We start from the raw sequence: 24,084 nt of genomic DNA, 5'->3' as shown, positions 1-24,084 counted from the left end.
TTGTTCCTTTCCGTGTTTAGTGCTTCCTTCAGGAGCTCTTGTAAGGCAGGCCTGGCGGTGACAAAATCTCTCAGCATTTGTTTGTCTGTAAAGGATTTTATTTCTCCTTCCTTTATGAAGCTTAGTTTGGCTGGATATGATATTCTGGGTTGAAAATTCTTTTCTTTAAGAATGTTGAATATTGGCCCCCACTCTCATCTGGTTTATAGAGTTTCTGCCGAGAGATCTGCTATTAGTCTGATGGGCTTCCCTTTGTGGGTAACCCAACCTTTCTCTCTGGCTGCCCTTAACATTTTTTCCTTCATTTCAACTTCGGTGAATCTGATAGTGATGTGTCTTGGAGTTGCTCTTCTCAAGGAGTATCTTTGTGGTGTTCTCTGTATTTCCTGAATTTGCATGCTGGCCAGCTTTGCTAGGTTGGGGAAGTTCTCCTGAATAATGTCCTGAAGAGTGTTTTCCAACTTGGTTCCATTCTCCCCGTCACTTTCAGGTACACAAATCAGATGTAGATCTGGTCGTTTCACATAGTCCCATATTTCTTGGAGGCTTTGTTCATTTCTTTTTATTCTTTTTTCTCTAAACTTCTCGTTTCATTTCATTCATTTGATCTTCAATCACTGATACCGTTTCTTCCACTTGATCAAATCGGCTACTGAAGCTTGTGCATGTGTCACATAGTTCTTGTGCCATAGTTTTCAGCTCCATCAGGTCATTTAAGGACTTCTCTACACTGTTTTTTCTAGTTAGTCATTCGTTTAATCTTTCTTCAAGGTTTTTAGCTCTTTGCGATGGGTTTGAACATCCTCCTTTAGCTCGGAGAAGTTTGTTACTACTGATCATCTGAAGCCTTCTTCTCTCAACTTTTCAAAGTCATTCGCCATCCAGCTTTGTTCCATTGCTGGCGAGGAGCTGTCTTCCTTTGGAGGAGAAGAGACACTCTGATTTTTAGAATTTTCAGCTTTTCTGCTCTGATTTCTCCCCATCTTTGTGGTTTTATCTACCTTTGGTCTTTGATGATGGTGACATACAGATGGGGTTTTGGTGTGGATGTCCTTTTTGTTTGTTAGTTTTCCTTCTAACAGTCAGGACCCTCAGCTGCAGGTCTGCTGGAGTTTGCTGGAGGTCCACTCCAGACCCTGTTTGCCTGGGAATCACCAGTGGAGGCTGCAGAACAGCAAATACTGCAGAACAGCAAATGTTGCTGCCTGATCCTTCCCCTGGAAGCTTCATCTCAGAGGGGCACCCAACTGTATGAGTTGTCAGTTGGCCCCTACAGAGAGGTGTCTCCAGTTAGGCTACTCAGGGGTCAGGGACCCACTTGAGGAGGCAGTCTGTCCGTTCTCAGATCTCAAACTCCATGCTGGGAGAAGCAGTACTCTCTTCAAAGCTGTCAGATAGGGACGTTTAAGTCTGCAGAAGTTTCCGCTGCCTTTTTTTCAGTTATGCCCCACCCCCAGAGGTGGAGTCTACAGAGGCAGGCAGGCTTCCTTGAGCTGCGGTGGGCTCCACCCAGTTCCAGCTTCCCAGCCACTTTGTTTACCTACTCAAGCCACAGTAATGGCAGATGTCCCTCCCTGAGCCTCACTGCTGCCTTGCAGTTCGATCTCAGACTGCTGTGCTAGCAGTGAGCAAGGCTCTGTGGGTGTGGGACCCTCCGATCCCGGCACGGGATATAATCTCCTGGTGTGCTGTTTGCTAAGACCGCTGGAAAAATGCAGTATTAGGGTGGGAGTGTACCGATTTTCCAGGTACGGTCTATCACGGCTTCCCTTTGCCAGGAAAGGGAATTCCCCGACCCCTTGCGCCTCCCAGGTGAGGTCATGCCCCGCCCTGCTCTGTGGGCTCCACCCACTGTCTGAGAAGCCCTAGTGAGATGAACTTGGTACCTCAGTTGGAAATGCAGAAATCACCTGTCTTCTGCCTCACTCACACTGGGAGCTGCAGATTGGAGCTGTTCCTATTCGGCCATCTTGTGACCTCCCCCAAAACTTTAAATATTACATACATGGTGCTTGTTCAAAATGCTTTTACATGCATTTAATATATGGACAACTCTTTCAGGCATAAATTTTTATCAAATTACGACCGTGGAATGACAAGTTTCAAATGTTAAGACAATGCTCAATCGCTTATACTAAACTTTCAATGAACAATATGTACAGTTTCTGTTAATGCCTTTATTTTCTATTATGTTTCTTCTGATTGCATACGTTGAAATGCAATTTTACATTTACTGAAACTAATAATAAAAAATTGGGGCTTGTATTTTGCACATATTTTCCCCATTTTTCTACTAATTCATTTTTACTGTATTTTATAGAAGTATCTTTTACTGACAGATTGGAAAAACAACCCATTCTTCCCCACGGATAATCTGGGAAGCTGCTCTAAGAGGCTGATCTTGAGGCAGACAATAAAAGCGTAGTAACAGTGAGGGCCCTGGAAAAGCTCCCGGGAAAGTAAAAATCCAAAGTTTCAGTAACTAAGATTTCTTTCCTGGTTAAATACACTCAACCTGTATTTGGGCTGAGTGTTGGCCGGGTACAAATGTAGACAAAGGTTCCCGGAGTGCCGCCGCAATCCTCTCCCACAACATGGCCCTGAGCTACTCATTTTGAGATTTGCCTTTAGAGAAGAGTGAAGGAGCGGGGGCGTGGCGAGCAGCGTGAGATCATCGGAAAGCGCCCCTCCGCGCGGGCACAGCCGGCGCGTCATTGTCGTCATCGTTGCCCGACCGCTTTCCGGGAGACTGTAGTCGAAGGCCCTGAGGTATTTTTCAAAGTTGTACTTTCAGTTTTTCTCCTCCTCCTGTTTAACTCCGCTTTTCCTCTCCTGGGATTCCCCTGTAATCCTCTGGGCAGACTGAGAGAATCGGAGTTTGGCTGCATAGCTTTCCAGGAATGCAGTGTCTCACAGCTCTTCGCTGGGGCAGCATTGCTGCAGGTCCCCCACTTCCGCTTGTTTTGGGGCTGCTTGCAGGCTTTGGCTTACCCCGGCCCCTCATTTCTCTCTCTTGCTCCGGTCTTTCTCTTTTTCTTCGTTTGTTAACCACCCCCTTCTCAAATCTTGGAAGACGAAAAAATTAAAAACAACAACAACAAAAAAACCATGACTTCACAATTTTCAGCTGTCTTCAAATCTTGCGTAAGGAGAGAGGCTAAAGTGGGACGTCTAGGGGAGTCACTTTACTGTGTTAGCTCCGTTTATCATTCACATTCACAGACTGCCTGCCGCTGCAGTATTAGCCCGTCTGAGATAGTGGGCTAATTTCGACCTTTAGCTGAAATCTGTGGTGGGTAATCCAAGAGAGCAGTTTTTCTTGATGACCCGGGAAAGTTCAGTGTAACTAAAACTTGCTTGAAAATACCTTTAATGTCTTCATGTTTGCTGAATACAATTCAGTTTTGGCTTGATACAGACGTATTTGTCGCAATGAGATGTCTGCTATCCACTTATTAACCCATTGGTACTGTCTGATGGTAGACAGAACCAAGACTTAACCGTGATTTTTAAAAAAATTAAATTTAAAATTTTTGTGGTTACATAGTAGGTGTATATATTTATGGGGTACACGAGATGTTTTGATACAGGCAGGCAATGTGTAATAATCACATGGAAAATGGGGCATCCATCCCTTCAGGCACTTACCCTTTGTGTTACAAACAATCCAATTATACTTTTAGTTATTTAACCCTGTATTTTTGATTCAAAATTAACAGATTAGCCCTATCGAAGTACAGAGAAATATTTGCATTTAGTGGAAATGATAGAACTCATTGTTTTGTTGAAAGATAATGATAAGTGTGAATAATGGTTTTTCAAAATAAAACAAAATTCTCAGTCAAAAGATACTACAGCTGCCTTCAGTTAGCTGTGTTGTATGTATCACAGTTCAGAAGTAATGCATTTTTTTTCTTAACTGCTTTTACCTTTTCAAATGGCTCTTCATATGTATTATCTCAGCTCTGTTTCCAAACAGTTGACCCTTCAAGCATAGCTCTACATAGTCCACAATGGATTAGAGTATTTGATAACTTTCACTTTTGGTAAAATACTATCTAATTATCGAGTGCTGAGCCAGGCCCTGTTCTAATGGCTTTTGTCTATATTATTTATTTAATCTATGCAGCAACCCCATATACTGTTATTTCAGGAATGAGGTGATTGTAATAAGCCACTTCCATATGTTTTGGGAGGTAATTTTGCTGCTTGATCGCTGTAATTTTGGAAATGCTTTGAATTAAACACTGAATAGAAGTAAATTTAATCTAATGTAGTTATTCATCTCAATCTTGAGCAATATCCTCATAATTTATATACTCCTCTATTATTAGACTTCTGGATACATTTATTTTTAGATGTTAATATCTTTTTTAGAAAAGGAAGAAGTCTGTATGTACTCAGGAATTGTACTGTGAGACTGAAGGAGAGTCACAGACAATACTAACATGGAGTCACTGTTTGCCCAAGACAGCAATATTTATTGAGAACTTGTGTGTACATTTCATTGTTATTTTCTCCTGAGATAACGCAGTGCAAAAAAGCCATTCCAGTAATTCATTACGAGTGATAGAATTCTGGTGCAGCAACAGCAAGTGGCTCTCAAGTTCCAAAACACAATCATGTTGGATTTATTCTCAAGCTTAGTTCATAACTGTGTATAATTATTTGGTGTAGAGATGGGAGGAGCCCCAGAACGTACATGATCATATGTTTGTTTGGATCCATGTGGTGACTTTCTAGTATCTGTAAGCTCAAACTGTAATCTGATATTAAGAGTTTCCAAAATTAGGTCTTAGGTTACTTTGGTTGGTTTTAGTTCGTTAACAAATAGTTGCTAAATACCTAATACATGACAAGACATTATGTTAGTGATGTGTTCAAAATGTACCTCGACATGAATCTTACCTTGAGGAATAGCCCAGTGAGTAAATAACCAATGGAAAGGTAAGAGCAGAGGAGTGACATGATCTGACTTAGGTTTATTTTATTTTACTTTATGTTTTATTTTGTTTTACTTTATTGTCTGTTCTTTTGTTTTCTTTTGTTTCCTTTCCTGCCCTGCCCTGCCCCGCCCCACCCCACCCCACCTCACCCCACCCACCTCTTTTCTTTCGGAGTCTGGCTCTGTTGCCCAGGCTGGAGTGCAGTGGTGCAATCTCAGCTCACTGCAACCTCCGCCTCCTGGGTTCCAATGATTCTCCTGCCTCAGCCTCCTAAGTAGCTGGGATTACAGGCACGTGTCACCACGCCCGGCTAATTTTTTTTTGTATTTTTAGTAGAAATGGGGTTTCACCATGTTGGCCAGGCTGGTCTTGAGCTCCTGACCTCAGGTGATCTGCCTGTCTTGGCCTCCCAAAGTGCTGGGATTACAGGCGTCAGCCACTGCGCCTGGCCTGACTTAGGTTTTAATAGAATCTTCTCTGGCTTCTGTGTTAAGAATAGTTTGTTGTGGGGTGGGGTAGGTGAAAACCAGGAGACTAATCATGGAGGTGTTGTAGTTCAGATGAGATGATAACATCTTAATTGGAAAGAAGTGAAGATGGAGAAGCAGTTTAATTTTAGATGTATTTTCTAGGAAAAGCCAATAGAATTGCTTACAGATTGAAAGTGAATTGTAAGAATAAGGCTATTGTCAAAGTTTGGGGCTTGAGCAACTAGAAGAATGAAATTGCCGTTAACTGAGAAGTAGAAAACTGTGGGAGGGGCAGGTTTGTGGGAAGATTCGGAGTTCAGTTAAGGAGGTGATAAGTTTGTGATGTCTGTTAGTCATCTAAGCGGAGATGTTGAGTAGGCAGTTAAGTATGTTCATTCCGGACTTCAGAGTGGTCATTGCTGGAAACAGACATTTGGGAGTTGTCAGTGAACAGATGGTATTTAAAGTTGTGAGACCAGAGACAGTCGTTAAAAGAGTAAATGTAGGCAGAAAAGAGAAGGGGCACAAGGCCTGAGTCCTTAGGCATTTTAACATTAACAAGTTAGGAAAATGAGGAATAACCACCAAATGAGACAGCCTGAGCAGCCAGTGAGGGACAAGGACAATTTTGAGTCTGGTGTTGTGGAATTTAGAGTAGAGTAATATGTTCAATTTTGTCAGGTGCAGCTGATGGATCGGGTGAAGTGAGGATTGACACCTTTGGATTTATCAAGAACTTGAGGAGTGTTATTGATAGATATGTGATTACGTTAAGTCAAGCATATAGTTTCACAGCAGTGTGATAACTGTATTACAGTTATATTCAGAGAAACTTGGGAGCAAAGAGGAAGAAGAGACTACTTTTGTTTGGGAGGTATGGACACCTTTATAGAGGAGGGAGCATTTGATGTGGGTTTTAAAGGATTGATAGGCCAAGAAAATGGAGACAGTTATGAAGAGGAGGTTGATATGATTTGGGTGTGTGTCTCCTCCAGATCTCTTGTTGAAATGTGACTTCCAGTGTTGGAGGTAGGCCCGGTGGGAGATATTTGGGTCATGGAGGCAGACTGAATGTCTTGGTTTTGTCCTTGAGGTAATGAGTTGAGTTCTCACTCTGTTAGTTCACTCCTAGTGCTGGTTGTTTAAAAGAGCATGGAAGCTCCTCTTCTCTCTCTTGCCGCTTCTCCCGCCATGTCACATGTCTGCTCCCCCTTTATCTCACCAAAAGCAGGTGCTGGTACTGTGCTTGTTGTGTAGCCTGCAGAACTGGGAGCCAAATCTAACCTCTTTTCTTTATTAAATTACCCAGCCTCAGGTATTCCTGCATAGCAATGCAAAACGGAGGAACACGGGTATTCCAAGTAGAGGGAAAGGGCTATGATAGCACCTCAGTTCCCTTCCTTCATGGTCACATCTCCCAGTTAGCTGTTTTAAAGATGCTTTTGCCATTCCTCTTTCCTCTGTGGCCATTTGCTAATGCCCCATGTTCAGTAGCTCCAGGCCTACTGAACATTGCTAAGGAAGTTGGAGATTCTAGTCATGTGGAGTAGTGACAGGAACAGAAGTTGAGTGTAACGTTGCTCCAGGCCTACTGAACATTGCTAAGGAAATTGGAGATTCTGGTCACGTGGATTAGTGACAGGAACAGAAGTTGAGTGTGACGTTGGGGAATAGGGTAAAGATGGGAGTTAAGGCTGGAAGGGTTACGGGAATAGACTTTCAGGGAGGAACAAACCTTTTACATTGTATAAAAGATTTTGTCCAGAGAGCATCCTACACAAATCCACTGATGGGATTTGTGAGGGATGCTCCTCCTCCATTCGATTTGAGTTCCATTCTGCCGAGCTTTACCACTTACCAGCCCTGTGACCTGTTTCTGTTGTGCCATCTGTAAAGTGAAGCTAATTTTAGTGCCCAGTTGTAGAGTTGTGAGAACTCTCTTCGCCCGCACTACAGTTTTTGTCTGCTTAACTCGTCTCTGTCATCGAGTGCTTTCTTGAGGAAGCATTCTGTCTTCCCTCAGATTAAGTCATGTCCACTATCTCATAGCACAATTTATTTCTTCATATTACTGTTGTAATTTTATATTTCCGTGATTCTTTGATTAGTGTCTATCATCCACACTAAACAGTAAGTACAGAGCAGGCAAGTTTTTGCTTACTATTATCTTCCAAGCATCAGGGCTGCCTATCATAGAGGCTAATTAAATATCTATTGAATAAGAGAGTCGTTAGAGGCTGGCATGTGGTAAATGCTCAGTAAATATTATTCATTTACATGACATTGTGCAATAAGTGCTGAGGAGGTATCAGGGATAAATAAAGGAACTGTCAGGCAACTGACAGAGGACCTGTTGAGGTTGGGTAGCATTAATTTATGTCTTTTGTGAATTTCATTAGGAATGAATGTTCAGTAGGCCTAGAGCTAGAATGTTTGCGTAGGGGGCAGGAAGAGAAGATGAGAACTTGCAAAAGCATCTTTAAACCAGTTGACTGGGATGTTTAGCCATGTAGCAAGCAGGCCAGAGGAGGCTTTTGTACCATGAGAATAGAGGAAAATAGCCACTTGGTGGCTAGACAATTTAGGGGTAGAAAAAACATTTATATGGTTCTTTGAATGTAATAGTGGTAAAGAACGTAGGTTTAATTGTTGCTGCTAAGTAGGGGGAAATGACATTTTTATCTGGTATGTTTGAGAATAAAGTAAATTTCAAAATTTGAGATGATTGAAGTTTTTATAAGCTTAAGTATTATGTTACATATCTTGTAATTCAGAGAGTGTAACAAAATGTACTTCCTCACTTTCTTGCATTTTGTTTCCCAGAAGTGACCACAGTTAACAGCTTCTTTTGGATCCTTTAAGAAAACTTATATGCATATACCATACAAATATGCCTCCATACTCATATATCTTATTTTCTTCAAAATAAATAGGATGGCCTGGGTATGGTGGCTCACACCTCTAATCCCAGCACTGTGGGAGGCTGAGGCGGGCAGATCACCTGAGGTCAGGAGTTTGAGACCAGCCTGGCCAACGTGGTGAAACCTCATCTCTACTAAAAATACAAAAAAAAAAAAAAAAAAAAAAGTAGCCAGGCATGGTGGTGGATGCCTGAAATCCCACCTACTTGGGAGGCTGAGGCAGGAGAATCACTTGAACCCAGTAGGGGAGGTTGCAGTGAGTTGAGATCGCACCACTGAACTCCAGCCTGGGCAACAGAAACGAAACTTCATCTCAAATAAATAAATAAATAGGATGTATTATACATGATGTTCTTCAACTTTTGTTCATTTAATATATCTTAGGAATCTTTCTAAGCTGTACCTCGTACCTTTTCACTACTGCAGAGTATTCTAATAGGCGGGCATACCATAATTTATTTAACCAGGTTCTAATAATGGATGTGTGGGTTGTTCTGTTTTAAAGTTTACTGTTTTAAAGATCATTGCAGTGGAAGTCCTTAAACAGTATCTTGCGTTAAAATATACTTTGAGAAGTAAAATTGCTAGGTCAAAGGAGGTTTACGTAGGTGATTTTGAAGCATGGTGCAGATTGCCCCACAAAAATGCTAAACTAATTTATACCCTGACTAATAGTGAATGGGAGGCTGTTCTCAGCTCACCTTTGTCCATTTTAGTACTATTAATCTCTTTAATTTTTAAAATGGCATCATATTCTAGCAATTTATGTTTCCTTAATTATCAGTAAGGTTGAGTAGCTTTCTTTATGCTTATTGGTCATCTGGATTATTTGTGAACTGTTGATTTTCTTTGCCCATTTTTCTTTTCGATTGTGTGTACTTTTTTTTGTTGTTGTTAAATTGATTCATAGAGGCTTAAAAAAATCTTTGTGTTGCATATGTCTTTTTTTAGTTTTTTATTTGGCGTTACTCTTGGGTGTTTATTTATTTGTTTATTTTGCCTACATTTTTAAGGGACAGGTAAAAATACAAGAAATTAGGATTTTTTTTTTTTTTTTTTAAAGAAGGGAATTTGCTGGAATCAGTGTCTCACACCTGTAATCCCAGCAGTTTGGGAGGGTGAGGTGGGCGGATCACAAGGTCAGGATTTTGAGACAGCCTGGCCAACATGGTGAAACCCTGTCTCTCCTAAAAAAGTACAAAAATTAGCTGGGCATGGTGGTGTGCACCTGTAATCCCAGCTACTCGGGAGGCTGAAGCAGGAGAATTGCTTGAACTTAGGAGGCAGAGGTCGCAGTGAACTGAGATTGAGCCACTGCCTGGGCAAGAGAGCAAGACTCTACCTCAAAAAAAAAAAAAAAAAAAAAAATAAGGAATTTGTGATACTCTTGAAATAAATAGACACTTCAGAATGTCAGCCTTTTGTTGGAAGTGTTAGTAATACAAACCTCATTTGAGACTATATGTTCAGCAACTATCACAGATGTAGTGAGCACCCAGTAACCTTCCTCTTCCTCACCCCAGTTATATCTGGAATTGAAAAGAGATATAATGGAGCTGCTTAAATATTCTAGATGACACCTTCTCTTTAGTTATTCCCCTATATATGAACTGAGTTGTATTCTAAAAGCTAGTTTGTGGTTAGCCATCTAATTTCACTATGGAAATAATGTACATAAGGTTCTTATCTTTTCTCTCAAAGTTGTAATAATTCGTGGAGGCTACTTTTTTTTTAAAGCAAATTCAAAATGTTACGTAATTTTACCCCTCTATACTTAAGTGTGCATCCTCAAAAGATGGGGAAATTTTCTTATATAACTGTATTGCTGTTATCATAGATGACAGAATTATCAATAATCTGTTGGTGTCATCTAATACTTGGTCCATGTTCAGATTTCTTTCTCACAGAACTATCTTTTTATGCTTGGTTTATTTGAATCAAGATCCAAACAAGGTCTATGTATTTCATTTGGTTGTTATGTCTCTTAAATCTCTTCAATCTCTTCTTCCTCTTTCTTCCCCCATTTTTTTTTGCTTCATGCCATTGACTTGTTATAGAAACCTGATCAGTTGTCCTGTAGAGTACTGTGTTTCTCACTCCATATTTGTTTGCTTTCTTGTGGTGTTAATTTGTTCCTCTATCCTTTATATTTCCTGTAAAATGGAAGTTAGCTCTGTAGGCTTAATTGTTCAGATTCAGCTTTTTTGGGAGTTGGAAATGCTTTGCAGATGGTGCAGTGTATGTTATATTGGCTCGCATCAGGAGGTTCATAATATGTGTGTTTCACCTACTTTTAGTGATCTATTGGTGGTCATTGCCTAAACCTATAATTTCATTAGGGGTTGCAAAGTCGTGATTCTTTTTTAAGTTGTCGTTTCTTCTACATTTGTTAGCTAGAATTTGAAGTCTAGTTCTGTTACTTGGGAGCCTGATAATCAAAATAACAAGCTTGTTGTGGAAAAGTATTGTCAGAGCAATAATATTTGTGATGCCAGGAATACATCTTAGTGCAATAGTCTTTTTTTTTTTTTTTTTTTTTTTTTTTTAAAGGGCTGCAGGCGTTGCTCCGTTGCCCAGGCTGGAGTGCAGTAGTGTAATTATAGCTTACTGCAGCCTCGAACTCCTGGACTCAAGTGATTCTCTCACCTCAGCCTCCTGAGTAGCTAGGACTACAGGTGCATGCCATCATGCCCAGCTAATTAAAAATATTTTCTGTTTTAGAGATGGATCTGTCTGTGTTTCCCAGGTTGGTCTTGAACTCCTGGGCTCAAGTGATCCTCCTGTCAGTCTCCCAAAGTGTTGGAATTACAGGTGTGAGCCATGGTGCCTGGCTGTGATTGTCTTTTTAATGTTTCAAGTTGGTTTGGCTGTAGCCCACAGATACTCAGTCAAACATGAATGTAGGTGTTGCTGTGAAAGTATTTCGAAGCCATGATTAAAATCCATAATCTATTGAGTAAGGGAGATTATTCTAAATAATCTGGGTGGGCCTGATTCAATGAGTTGAAAGGCTTTAGAAGCAGAGCCGAGGTTTCCCTGACCCAAAAGAAGAAATTCCACTTGTAGACAGCAGTTTCAGCTAGTAGCCAAGAGGTCCAGCATGAGTTCCTTCCTTGATAGCTTGCCGTATGTAAACCAGTTTCTTGCCATAACTCTGTTAATACGTATCTCCTACTGGTTCTGCTTCTCTAGTTGAAACCTGACTGGTGCAAAGGGTAACTCCTCTAATGCTCCTGTTCTCTAGCTAAATGGGGTGGGAAGTGGTAATAAGGGTCAGAGAACCTACGTTGTTTAGGGTAACCATATAATTTTTTGTTCAAACTGGGACAAGAAAGAAAGGAGCTGAGTTGATGGCAAGCTGGGACAAGTTGATGGCAAACTGGGACAAGAAAGAAAGGAGCTGAGTTGGTGGCAAGCTGAAACAACAGGCATAAGGTGGAACTGTCTTGGGCAAATTGAGAGATACAGTCACCTTGTGTGTCAGCCATTGGGGATACAACAGGAACATGACACAGCCCCCCCTCAAGGAACTTGTAGTCAAAAGGGAAGTCAAGTAAATAAAAATACATTAAGAGATAGTGTTTTAAGTGACATGACAGCTTATAGTTGTTATATTTGTCCAGACAGAGAGCATAGAAGGAGAGCATGCAGAGAAGTCTTCACTGGCCGAACTGAAACCTATTTTTTACCTCCAAAGATAAGCAAGATTTGAACAAAGTGGAGTTGGAAGGGCGTTTCAGGCTTAGAGTGTCACACAGGTCAAAGTTGAGAGTGAGAGAGCATGGCACATTTGGAAAACTGCCATCATGGCCACAGCTCTAGGATTCAAAGAGGGGAGCCATGAAAGATGAGGTTAGGCAGACAAGCAAGGGCCACATCATAATGGGCCTTGCATCTATGCTGAGAGGTTTGGAACTATCTTCCATGTGGTAGGGAACTGTTGCAGAATTTTAAACAGAGGAGTACCATGACCAGACTGTTTAAAGCATATTTTGTAATATTCTAAAACTGGGAGTGGAGAAAAATTGGTAGTAGGGACACTACTCAAAGACTGTTGAAATAATCTAGCCAGTGAGAATGGAGGAAAGCTTGTGGTGTGAGGAGATTAAGGAAGCCATATTGCCAGGACTGATTGGATTTGGGGTGCCTCCCAGGTTTCTGCCTGGATTGGCCACCCTGAAGTGGAGAATTGAAGAAAAGAGGTAGCTGATGACTTCAGTTCTGTATGTGATGCTATGCACTCTTCTTTTCTGCTATCGGTACTTTGGCTTCTGTATAACCAGTGAGAAGAGGGACTGAGTGGCAGTAACAGCTGTTAGGGTTACTGGGCAGCATCCCCCCAACCCAGGTCCTTAGTCTCAGCCACACCCTACTGAGTGGTGAAGAGAAGCAAGTTTTCTCACGCCCTCTCCGTCTGTCTCTACCTCTGCAGCCAGTGTTTTAGAAGGAGTGTGTGGAAGGGCGAGGAGTACCTATAGAACCCGGGAGGAGGGTGAGGAGCAGAGCTGGGTGAGTTATTTTCTTCTTTGGAAATTTTAACATGTACAACCTTAGGCATGTTCTTTAACTTCATTGTGGCTCAGTTTCTTCATCTGTGAGGTTTGGATGAACAAGTGCATGTGGAATGCTTAGAATAGTGCCTGGCACATAATCAGTGCTATTCAGGTGTTTGCTGCTGATACCATAGAGTCATTGCTTGATCCTGGGGTCAGAGTAGCTAAGGGGATGGAGGGAAATTTCTGCACTTTTTCTTTGGAAGGAATAAATATTCAGCAACTGCCTATATAAAATGTTAGTAGAAATCACTTGAATTAGGAGGAATTTCTCATAATAGAAGAGCCTTTATTTTTTAGTCCCCTTTGCCTTTTCTAACAACAAATATCTGCTTGTTTATTGGGGCTTAGGGACAGGGAATAATTGCAGGAAAAATCTCTACTGTGTTCTTCTGAAGAAAGGAAATGTTTTCTAATAGGAAAATTTGATGCAGTGTTCCTACATTTAAATAAAGACCTTGCCTTTTTAAAAACACATCTCCTGCTTTTCCTTCTATGTGCCTTTATTTTAATGAAAGTGAGACGAGGTCTCGCTTGTCGCCCAGGTTGGAGTGCAGTGGTCGGATCTCAGCTCTCACTGCAAGCTCCGGCCCGGGTTCCACTTCATTCTCCTGCCTCAGCCTCCCCGAAAGAAGCTGGGACGCAGGCTCACTCGGCCTCGGGCTAGTTTTTGTATTTTAGTAGAGATCGGGTTTCAATCAGAAAGTTAGTCAGGATGACCCCGACCTCCCTGACCTCGTGATCCGCCCGTCTCGGCCTCCCAAAGTGCTGGGATTACAGGCTTGAGCCACCGCGCCCGGCCTAAATGTTTTTTATTAAAAATTTAATATGTGCTTTTTGAAATAAAATATAAACAATGAAGAATGAAGAGTTAAAAAAATGGGTCTGCTTTGAACCTATTCCCTAATCCTTGTCTCTTTTCAGAGAAAATGTCTGTTTTTTGTATGCTCCCTCCAGACTTTTTTCTACATGTATGTATATAGCTTTTTTTTTTAAAGCCAAATGGCATATATTAGGCACATTATGTGTTATATACAATGTTCTCTGTTCTCTTTTTCCTTCTTATTGTGTGTCACTATATATAGATTTACTTCTTTATTTTTAGAAGACATGTAATATTCTCAAGGATGAATATGCTGTAATTCATTTAACTGTTTCCCTGTCGATGAATATCTAGATTATTTCCAATATTTTGTTATAGTTTATTTCAACAAATGTTTATTGACTGTCAGGCAGTGCTTGTGAACAAATCACAAAAATTCCTGCTCTCATGTAGTTGCCTTTTGGAGGTAGACTGGCAACAAATAAGTACATGTTAGTTGATATAGAGGAATGTAAGGTGGGGAAGGAGATAGGGAGTGAGGGGGAGTGGTGTGCATTTTAAAATGGGGTGGTTAGGAGAGAGATACCAATAGGTAACATTTGAGTGGAGATCTGGTGAAGGTAACATAATAAGCTCTGAAGGTGTTGGTAAGGGAGGAAGAGAGGAATAGAGTATTCTAGGAAGGAGAGAAGTCCAAAGGGAGGTAGGCATGTGCCTGTTGTCGTGGGGGAAGAACAATGAGGCTATTGTGGCTGGAGTGAAATAAGCAAGGGAGAGTGGGAGATGAAGTCACAGAAGGTGATGGGGAGTCAGGGCAAATTGTGTTGAGCTTTTTGAACCCACTGTAAGGATTTTTAAAAGATAAATATTTATTTATTTTTGATTTAAAAAATAGAGTTGGGGTCTCGCTGTGTTGCCCAGGTTGGTCTCGAACTCCTGGGCTCAAGCTATCCTCCTGCCTTGGCCTCCCAAAGTGCTGGGTTTACAGGCATGAGCCACCTTGTCGGGCCCACTGTAAGGATTTTTGTCTTATTTCGAATGAGGTAACAGGCCTTTGGAAATTTCTGAGCAGAAGCATGGCATAGTCTGATTTACATTTTGAATAATCTCTCTATATTCTTGATAATAGACTTTGGCCAGAAGCAAGAAAGCTATTTAGGAGGGCATTCAGGCATGGTTTGATGGTGGTTTGGACCAGGATAGTAGCAGTAGAGGTGGTAGGACATGGTTAGATTCTGGGTGTGTATTAAAGATGAAGTGAGAGAGAGTAGTCAAGGATCACTCTGAAATTTTGGGACTGAACAATTGGAAAGTTAGAGTTGCCATGAAATGAAATGATGAAAACCGCAGTAGGCAAGGTTAGGAATCTGGCTTTGGGCAGGTTCCATTCGAGAATTTATTAGACATCCTACCAGAGATACTCAGTATCTCTGTATGAATTTCATACTTACATTCAGCTGAGTATCTCTGCAGCTGGAAATGTAAATATGAATTTCAATGGAGAGGTCAGGGTTGGAGAAAGAAATGTTGGAGTCTTCAGTTTACTAAAGCAATTTAAAACCCTCAGCTCACCTAGGAGTAAATTAGAGAAGAAAGTCAGGAACAGCCTCTGGGCACTTCAAGCTTGGTTAAGGGGCTGAGAATGTGAGAAGGCTGCATCTAAGAGACCAAGAAGGGAGCCAGTGAGATAGAAAGGAAACCAAGAAAACCAAGAGAAGGGAGTCAACAGTGTCACTCAAGGAGAACTGAGAATTGACCATTGAATTTAACCATGTGGCAGTGTGGGTGACCTTGCTAAGTATAATTTTGAGAGAAAAGTAAGGTCATATGTTTTCAGAGATTTGAGAAAGGATGGAAGGAGAGGAATTAGAGACTTAGTATAAGCACCTCGAAGTCAAGATCTTTTTTTTCTTTTTTTTTTGGTTTCTTTCTTAGATGGAGAAATAAAACATTTAAACTTACAGGTAGTAGTCCAGCAAAGGGACAATTTGATACAAGACAAACTGGAGGAAGTTCAGAGACAAGTTTAAGGAGGACATTTTAATTTATATGCATATGTGCAAGGATTTTTATAGGCTAGATTCTTAAAAGGATTTCCTGAGTCAAAGGGTATGTGCATTTTAAAAACCGGTACCAATTTATATTCCACTTTCAGTGTATAACCTTTCTAACACTGAACATTCTTAATCTTTAAAATTATTGCCAATCTGATAGGTGATGATATCTTCATTATTTTAATTTGTTTTATTGCTTTCTAGGAACTGTTTATTTAGTCTATCTAATTCTTTGTGATATTTTGTCAGATACTTTCTCCTAGCTGTCTCTTGCCTTTTAACTTTGCTTATGGTATCCTTTTACCATGTATGACTTTTCAAAAAAGTTTTTATGTAGTTAAGTTTGTCAGCCATTTCCTTTTATAGCATTTGGGTTTCATTTAGATATAAATATTTGATATAATCTAATATGTTTATACATTTACATTTTTAATTCATTTGGAGTTTATTTTTGTATATGTTAAGAAAAAAGTTTTCCATCTTTCTCTATATTCTCAAACAGCTAAATACCGTAGGAGTTAACTGTTTCTTGAAGGTTTGAAAGAAATTACCTATAAAATCTTCTAGGACTAGAGCCTCTTTGGAGGGTAGGTCTTTGACTACTGTGTAATTCTTTTTCTGTGGTTAATGATCTGTATGGTTTTTATGTACTTCTTTTTAGTTTTGGTAATTGATATCTTCCCAAGAACGTCATTCTTTTCATTTACATTTTCAAATTTATTGGTTCAAAATTCTACATAAAGTGAGGAAATACCAAGTCTTCTTTACAGTATATCCCTATACTTACACCTTTATCTAGGCAATAAATGCTGGAGCTGTCCTTTCACAGATCTGGAGATTAGGTTAGCTATTTTCAGCCCTTAATGGCTCTGTTCTTGGGGATATTTCTAAATTCTCATTCTCTTTTGTTTGTAAGGTTTCTTGGCTTTGTTTCCTGTTTCCAGTCTGATCCCATTTGCTCTTTTTTTTTTTTGTTTGAGAGACAGTCTAACTCTGTTGCCCAGGCTGGAGTGTAGTGGCACAGTCTTGGCTCACTGCGACCTCCGCCTCCAAGGTTCAAGCAATTCTCCTGCCTCAGACTCCCAAGTAGCTGGGAGTACAGGCATGCGCCACCATGCCTGGCTAATTTTTGTATTTTTAGTAGAGACGGGATTTCACCATGTTGGCCAGGCTGGTCTCGAACTCCTGACCTCAGGTGATCTGCCCGCCTCAGCCTCCCAAAGTGCTGGGATTACAGCGTGAGCCACCATGTCCAGCCCAGTTTGCTCTTTAGCTTACACAGTTTCTACTGTTAAAGTCTGCTGGTAGATCTGTGCTTTTGTTGGTTTCCAGCATTTTTATTTTCATGTTTTTATATTTCTTCTGTCATATTGTAGGGATTTGGGGAGGGATAAGAGGCAAATGCATATTTTCAGTTAACCTTTTGAAATTGGAAATCAATTCTTTTCTGTGTAGTTTTCTTATTGCCTTGTTTAATTGCTGGTTGCACAATAGTTGGATAGTAACTTCACAACTCAAGTAGTAATAGATAGACTTCACTTTATTTTTTTAATGAAACCAGATGTCTTAGTGGAATATACTCATTCAGAAGAAATGTTGATATGTTGTCACTAAATATTCAAATAGTACTTTTCAAACTTAAAAGTAATCATAACATTTAGAACTGTAAGGGACTTTACAGATCATTAGACCAACTGCCTTATTTTATGGATGAGGAATTTGAGGCCGAGAGAGATTCAATGATTTATCTCAGGTGACAAAGTTGGTGATCAAGACGGAAAGCCCGAGTCTCTTTACTTCCATTCTGCTATGCTATTTGCTGTCATACACATTCATGCTGTTCTCCTTACCTATGTGATAAAGAGGTATTTCTGTTAATACAATTTTTTTTTTTATTCTAAAGATGTTACCTATGGCTTAGAATTGCTTCTAAAATTTGGACTTAGATACTTTAATAATACATTGATATAGGTGAATTTTTAAAGTATGGGCTGTCAGAGTATGCACTGGCACAAATGAAAACCATATTGTTTATTTGCCCCAAGTTTCCTCTTTTCTGCTTATGGGCTTTATATGATTTATGGACTCTTTGGATTTCTTATTAATATTTTAAAGAAGCTTAAGGAATATAAATATAAATATATATAGGCTTGAAAAATGATTTCTGTGATACATATTTTAGACCTAATATTTTTACTTTTTTTGTTTAATATAACATGCTCTCAGATCGACACCTATATTTAGAAGGTCTGAAATACATATTTTTCTTAAAAAAGTGCTTTGCTTACCATTTCTTTAGCAATCATTAGGAGATCTATTTATCAAACTTTAATTGCTTTGCTAATTCAACAGTTTTTAAAATGTAGGATTTTGATTATTGCTATCTCATGTTTGGTAATCATGTCTTTAGTTCTTTAAAAGTTCTTAAAAAATACAAAAAAATTAGCTGGGCATGGTGGCAATGGGCCTGTAGTCCAGCAACCTGGGAGGCTGAGGTGGGGGGATCCCTTGGGCCCAGCAGGCAGAAGTTGCAGTGAGTGGTGATTGCATTATCCTGGGCGACAGAGAGAGACCCCATCTCAAAACAAAAATGTTGAGAGTTTGGTGTGCATAGCATTAGTGGGCTTCGGTTGGTTCTTCTTCCACAGCCCCCCAGGAAACTTAAGAAGGGGACAAATTGGAATGTATTTAATCTAGAATTAAATTCTAAAAAGATTTGTTTATCTTCAGGTTTTAACTCTTAGTGTCTTTGAAATACATGATATGACCTATTGATTTTTTTTTTTTTTTTTTGTAAACTAAAGAACAAGCTCTGTCTCTAATACGAATTCAAAGAATTTAATTTTTTCTAGTCAGCCATAATGGCAGGTGAAGAAATTAATGAAGACTATCCAGTAGAAATTCATGAGTATTTGTCAGCGTTTGAAAATTCCATTGGTGCTGTGGATGAGATGCTGAAGACCATGATGTCTGTTTCTAGAAATGAGTTGTTGCAGAAGGTATTTTAAAAATGTAATTTCCTAAAAATGAATTTCATAAAACAGAGTGCTATTTTATGAAACATGTGGAAGAAGAAACAGATTAATGACCTATGCCCCTTTTCCCCTTTATTTCAATTTTATTAGTGTTTGGGTATTTTTAGGGGGGAAACAAAACACAACTCCAGCCTTAGGAAATAACCTCCTAACTGTGTTTTTAACTTGGTTTTGGAAAAAAAAGGAGCACTCACAGTATTCTTTTTGACAGACTCTATCTTTGACCTTTTAAGTATTACAATGATGTGATCAGGGTTTCTGGAAACCCTATAGGACAAAAACAGTAAATTGACTTTGACAGTCTAAAACAAATCTCATTATGTTTCTTCTGTCTTTGGTATTGCCTAAGCATCTTAGCCTGCTTCTTATACATAAATGCATCATGTACAATGTTTATATTGATAAATTACTTTTGACATACAAAACCCAGATCGTAACTCTCAAAATTAAAATAATTCAAAAGAATTTTTCTTGGGTTGTACACTTTCCTTGTCTAACTAAAGATGATACCCTAAGGTGAAAATTTGTGGACAAAAGTCACTCATTAAGAAAACTTCTTTTTACAAATTATTTTCAGATCATTTGGTTATTGGATTATAGGAATTGAAAAAAATTCTTTGATACCTTGTACTTGGTAAAAGTTTAAAATGTTATCAGATGGTGTTCCAAGTTTGTGTATTTTTTTTCTGTCTCACTTTCTCTCTTTCCCCCCTCTCTCTTTTTCTTTTTTAACAGTTGGACCCACTTGAACAAGCAAAAGTGGATTTGGTTTCTGCATACACATTAAATTCAATGTTTTGGGGTATGTGTGTTACTTTGGAATTCATTAGAAAGCAAATTACTTATTGTGTGAAAGATGATTTATTTTTAAAATGCTAACAATTTACATACAATTATACTTAATAACAATTTTAATAGATATTTATTTTTAAATCTGGATGCCAGTGAGCCACACATAGATTTAGTATTACATGGAGATTGAATAATTTAAAGTTTAATTGTTTGTAGGACTTTCCTTTTTTGTGAACAACTAGTTTCTTTAATTGGAATGTTTTAAATTAATACATTCACCATTTTATTCCATGAAATTTTTCTATTTTAGTTTATTTGGCAACTCAAGGAGTTAATCCTAAGGAACATCCAGTAAAACAGGAATTGGTAAGATTTTATTTCTTTTTATTTTATGTGTTTGCTGTTGTATTTCTGAAGTTTGTCACACTACCTTTGTCACACAAATTAGGGAGAACAGAATTTGGGTTGAAATTATGAAAGTGAGCCAGACCTTACTATCTTTGAGTTTTTTTTTCTCTTACCTTTTTCAGATAATTGGTATTCCATATATTATATAAATCTCAGAATGGGAAAATGTTATGATTCTAGTAATTATTTATAACTTACATATTATTTTTCGTATAAATTCTTGAAATCCTGTTTATTTCTAGAACTACTTTTTAAAAAAGAAAAAAACTTCTATACAGTTCTTAAAAGTATATTCTAGTTGATTTACTAGCAAAGACGGGAAAGTTTCTCCCCCCACCTTTTCAATTCCTCCATTAATTCATTTTCTCAGCAGTAAAGAATCCAGTTCAGCAACAAAGCTAAAAGCTTTTTTGGCACCAGCTGTATGTGTACTGTCCAGTAATTCTGCATTAGACATATTTACAACCTGTAATAAATCTTCTAGGTTTGTCTTTGTATTCCATTTAGATGTATAAGTACAGTATATAAGGTCTGGTATCTTGGAGTTTTTGCTGACTTCAAAAATTAAATCAAATCATTCAATTTGAAGAGAAAAATTAGAAATCAAACTTACGGTTACCTTCTTGACTTGGTTTTATGAATAAGAATATTAATAAATTGATTCTTTGTGTTTATAAAATATAAGGCAGATATAGATATGAAATACACTTGACATTGTATTCTTGTTCTCAAGTCTTAGGGTAATTGATATGTATGTTATTTACAACTTAGTAAAGCACTTGGTCATTTATTTTTTAAAAATGAGTAAGCCAGATCTGTTGTGTTCAGTTTTTCAACATGTAGTCTAAGACATTTCCTTCTTTTAAAGTTTTTGCAGGGGGGGAAATAAATTTATTTTTAAATAAAACAATTGTGAAAAAATATTTAAAGCAAAAGTGTAAAGCAATATGATATACAGATCTGAAAATAATGGCTTGTATCTGTTTTCAACTTCATAATATGGACTTTACATGCAGTTTCTCTTTTTTCCATTAATATGAAGTTATTTGGAGTACTTGATACTGTCTTTGTGAAAGGACAAGGTCATTTGTTTTCTTTCTACCTCAGAATCTACTTTACGAAGTAGTACGTTAATATTCTAGATAAGGGTTGGTGAATAAAAAGCATGCATAAACCTGTTCCCCTTTTCTGACCTTATGTAGATGATACTAATTGATCACAGACTTAGTGTGTGATAGGAAACTTATTTACCGTATATATCACAAATGGGAAAAGTCAGTTTACTCATTCAACAAATATTTGAGGGCTTACTGGGAGGTAGGCATTATTTCCAAGTGAGATGATTCCTCTGTGAATATTGCTGATCCCTGCCCTTGTGGCAGACACCAGACGTATCTAATGGAGAAAAACAATAAACATAATAAACAAATAAGAAATATATATGAATATGTAGTATGTTGGAAAGTTATGGGAACAAAGAAAAAGAGTAGGGTAAGGGGGACTGGAGTGCTTTAATAGGACTGCAGTTTTAAATGCTGAAGTCAGGGCCTCAAAGACAAGGTTAACATTTGAATAGACTAGAAGGAAGAGAGGGAGTGACTGTGTGGGTAATTGAGGAAATATCCTTCTAGGCAGAGGAATAAGCAGGGCAAAGACCCCAAGGCAGGGTTGATGTGTGTGTGCTGCAGCTAGTATCTACCGTTGTAAGCACTGTGCCTTTATTCAGACAGAAATGGGGCGTCACTAGAGAGTGTGGAGCAGAGTTGCCAGTCTTTCACAATGAAAACATTATAAGATTCTGCATTTTTCTGTATATGTTTGTGTAACTGTTGATTATTTTAATGATGCTTGTTTTTAAGCAGTGATCAGTTTTTTACTTTGCTATTTTATGGCTCTCCTCAACTTTATTTCTCCATTTGAAGCATAAGAGCCATTTATGCTGATTAATGGTCTCAGAAGATTCAGTGGAACAGCAACAGATTATGTTTCTCATCTTGTAAAGTCTGATTACAACTGTGTATTTTAGTAGAAAATTTCGTGTATTTACCAATCAAAATTATAAAATTGAATAATTTGTATTTTCATTCTTCCTAATGGTTACACTAGATGGTAGCATGAAAAGATAGTTAAGTACTACCTCATGTATTTCCTGTTTAGAAAAATTTCAGGATAGTTTAGTTTGTATTTTGCAAGTATATGAAAGCTCCGGTTTTTTACTTTAGATTCAAAACAGTTAATATATAGATTTGTGTTAATGGTGATTTTAAAAAATGTATAACCACCTAGAATCTTTCAATTCAATGTTTATTTGTGGAGTAATGTCTTAGTGTGATTCTTCCTCTTTGGAAACAGAAGACTTCTGAAATGACTTTTTAACATCTGTCTTTCCCCACCCTCCAACTGTGAACTGCAGGCAAGCAGGGAGCATATTTATCCTATTCATTTGCATTTCCTAGCACCATGCACTGTAATAGGCAATAAATACATATATGTTGAATTTAACCGAGGTGTACAGCATAGTAAAATCTAGTGGTGGCGAACAGCTTAGTAAATCTATTGCCTTTCTTTTTTATCTTTAAGGAAAGAATCAGAGTATATATGAACAGAGTCAAGGAAATAACAGACAAGAAAAAGGCTGGCAAGCTGGACAGAGGTGCAGCTTCAAGATTTGTAAAAAATGCCCTCTGGGAACCAAAACCAAGAAATGCATCAAAAGTTGCCAATAAAGGAAAAAGTAAAAGTTAACTTTTTGGTTTTGATGTACACATATTCAAAAAGTACATCTTTTTTTTTCCCCCTCCACAAAATAATTCTGTGGCAGGACAAGGTTTAAATGTATTTCTTATTGAATTAATATGTAAATTTACAGTAAATATGTAAAGCTAATACTTTCCTTTCCAAAGATTGTTATCTTTATTGATTTGCACTGAGTATTTTAACATTGTGATATATTATATATTTATAATTTACCATCTCTTTTGATGAGACTCATTTCTTTATATAGGTCAATCTTGCAAGTACCATTTTATAAGCAGCTGTGAAATTTAAGTGAAATGTTCTTTGTAAACATTTGTACTATTTTAAATGAATAATGACCTTATGATGTATGCTATCTGTAGGCCAAAATTATAGGTACATCTGTTTTCACTATATGACATTAAGAAAGCATGAAATGACTTAAATGTTCATTTTTTTCTGTAGTTATTTTATCATGTTTTCATGATTTTAGGAATTACTGCTTTGTTGATATTCAAAGTGTGAAACTAAAACTTTATGGTTGTACTTTAATTCTTGGCATGTTGCCTCTATGTCCCATTTAAAATAAAATACATTCTCATTAACTTTAGATGGGAAATAAGGTTGTATGTTGATGGATGAATTTTGGCATGATGACCATACTCTCTCAATAAAGGCTGAAAATGTTGTATAACTGACCTGTGTATTTTTATCTTTTGAGTAAATTTGCCTTCCAAATTAGGAAGATAGGTTTTAGAAGTCACCACAAATAGAGAAATTCATGAGTTTTTGTTCCTGATGCATGGTGTCCACAGTTCTTTTTCATCTCATTTTTTTCAGATTTTTTTATTTCATGTTTTTGAGGCTGTATCAAGTACATACAAGTGTTTTGGAACAACGTCTTGTGTTACATAATGCCACTTAAGCAGATGAGAAGTCCAAAGGAGATTACATCGTGTTTATATTGTGGTTTATTTTTCTGGAGTATTAGTTACAGAGAGTACTACATAGTAAAGCTCTTTTTAAATGTCTAAGTGCATGAATTTTAATTACATGCCCTTAATGCTTTCAGTGTTTGAATCCATATCATTATATGTAGGAATGCCAAGTATAGTAAAGTACTTTAATTTTTGAAAAAGGAGTTGTTAAAATTTTCTGTGTGATTAATTCTCCATAAGTAACTTTGAATAAATGGATTCCTTGATTTATGATAGCAGATATTGGAAATGGTCTTAAAATGTAATGGATTTTGTAAAGCATGTTGAACTCTTTCTGTGACACATGAAGAGGAAGTCACTGATAGACACAGAAAGTCTTTTCTAGCTCTGATGTCAGACAGTTTTTGA

At 38.1% G+C, this 24,084-nt stretch overlaps 1 protein-coding gene across 2 annotated transcripts; it reads left to right on the top strand.

Moving 5' to 3' along the window:
• Window positions 1-2,670: 2,670 nt before the first annotated feature.
• C1D (C1D nuclear receptor corepressor) lies at window positions 2,671-23,436 on the top strand. Of its 2 annotated transcripts, XM_009184331.3 has the most exons (6): window positions 2,683-2,769; window positions 12,770-12,846; window positions 18,620-18,766; window positions 19,538-19,604; window positions 19,905-19,960; window positions 22,583-23,436. In XM_009184331.3, exons 3-6 carry the CDS (start codon window positions 18,629-18,631, stop codon window positions 22,745-22,747), a joined length of 426 nt encoding a protein of 141 aa, XP_009182595.1. In that variant the 5' UTR covers window positions 2,683-2,769; window positions 12,770-12,846; window positions 18,620-18,628; the 3' UTR covers window positions 22,748-23,436. The 2 variants fall into 2 exon arrangements, with proteins under 2 accessions (XP_009182596.1, XP_009182595.1); XM_009184332.2 differs by lacking the exon at window positions 12,770-12,846 and having other exon boundaries at window positions 2,671-2,769.
• The last annotated feature ends 648 nt before the right edge of the window (window positions 23,437-24,084 follow it).

The sequence above is a fragment of the Papio anubis genome, chromosome 14, assembly GCF_008728515.1.
Source record: "Papio anubis isolate 15944 chromosome 14, Panubis1.0, whole genome shotgun sequence".
Classification (NCBI taxonomy): domain Eukaryota; kingdom Metazoa; phylum Chordata; class Mammalia; order Primates; family Cercopithecidae; genus Papio; species Papio anubis.
This window is presented reverse-complemented; position numbering and strand designations above follow the sequence as displayed.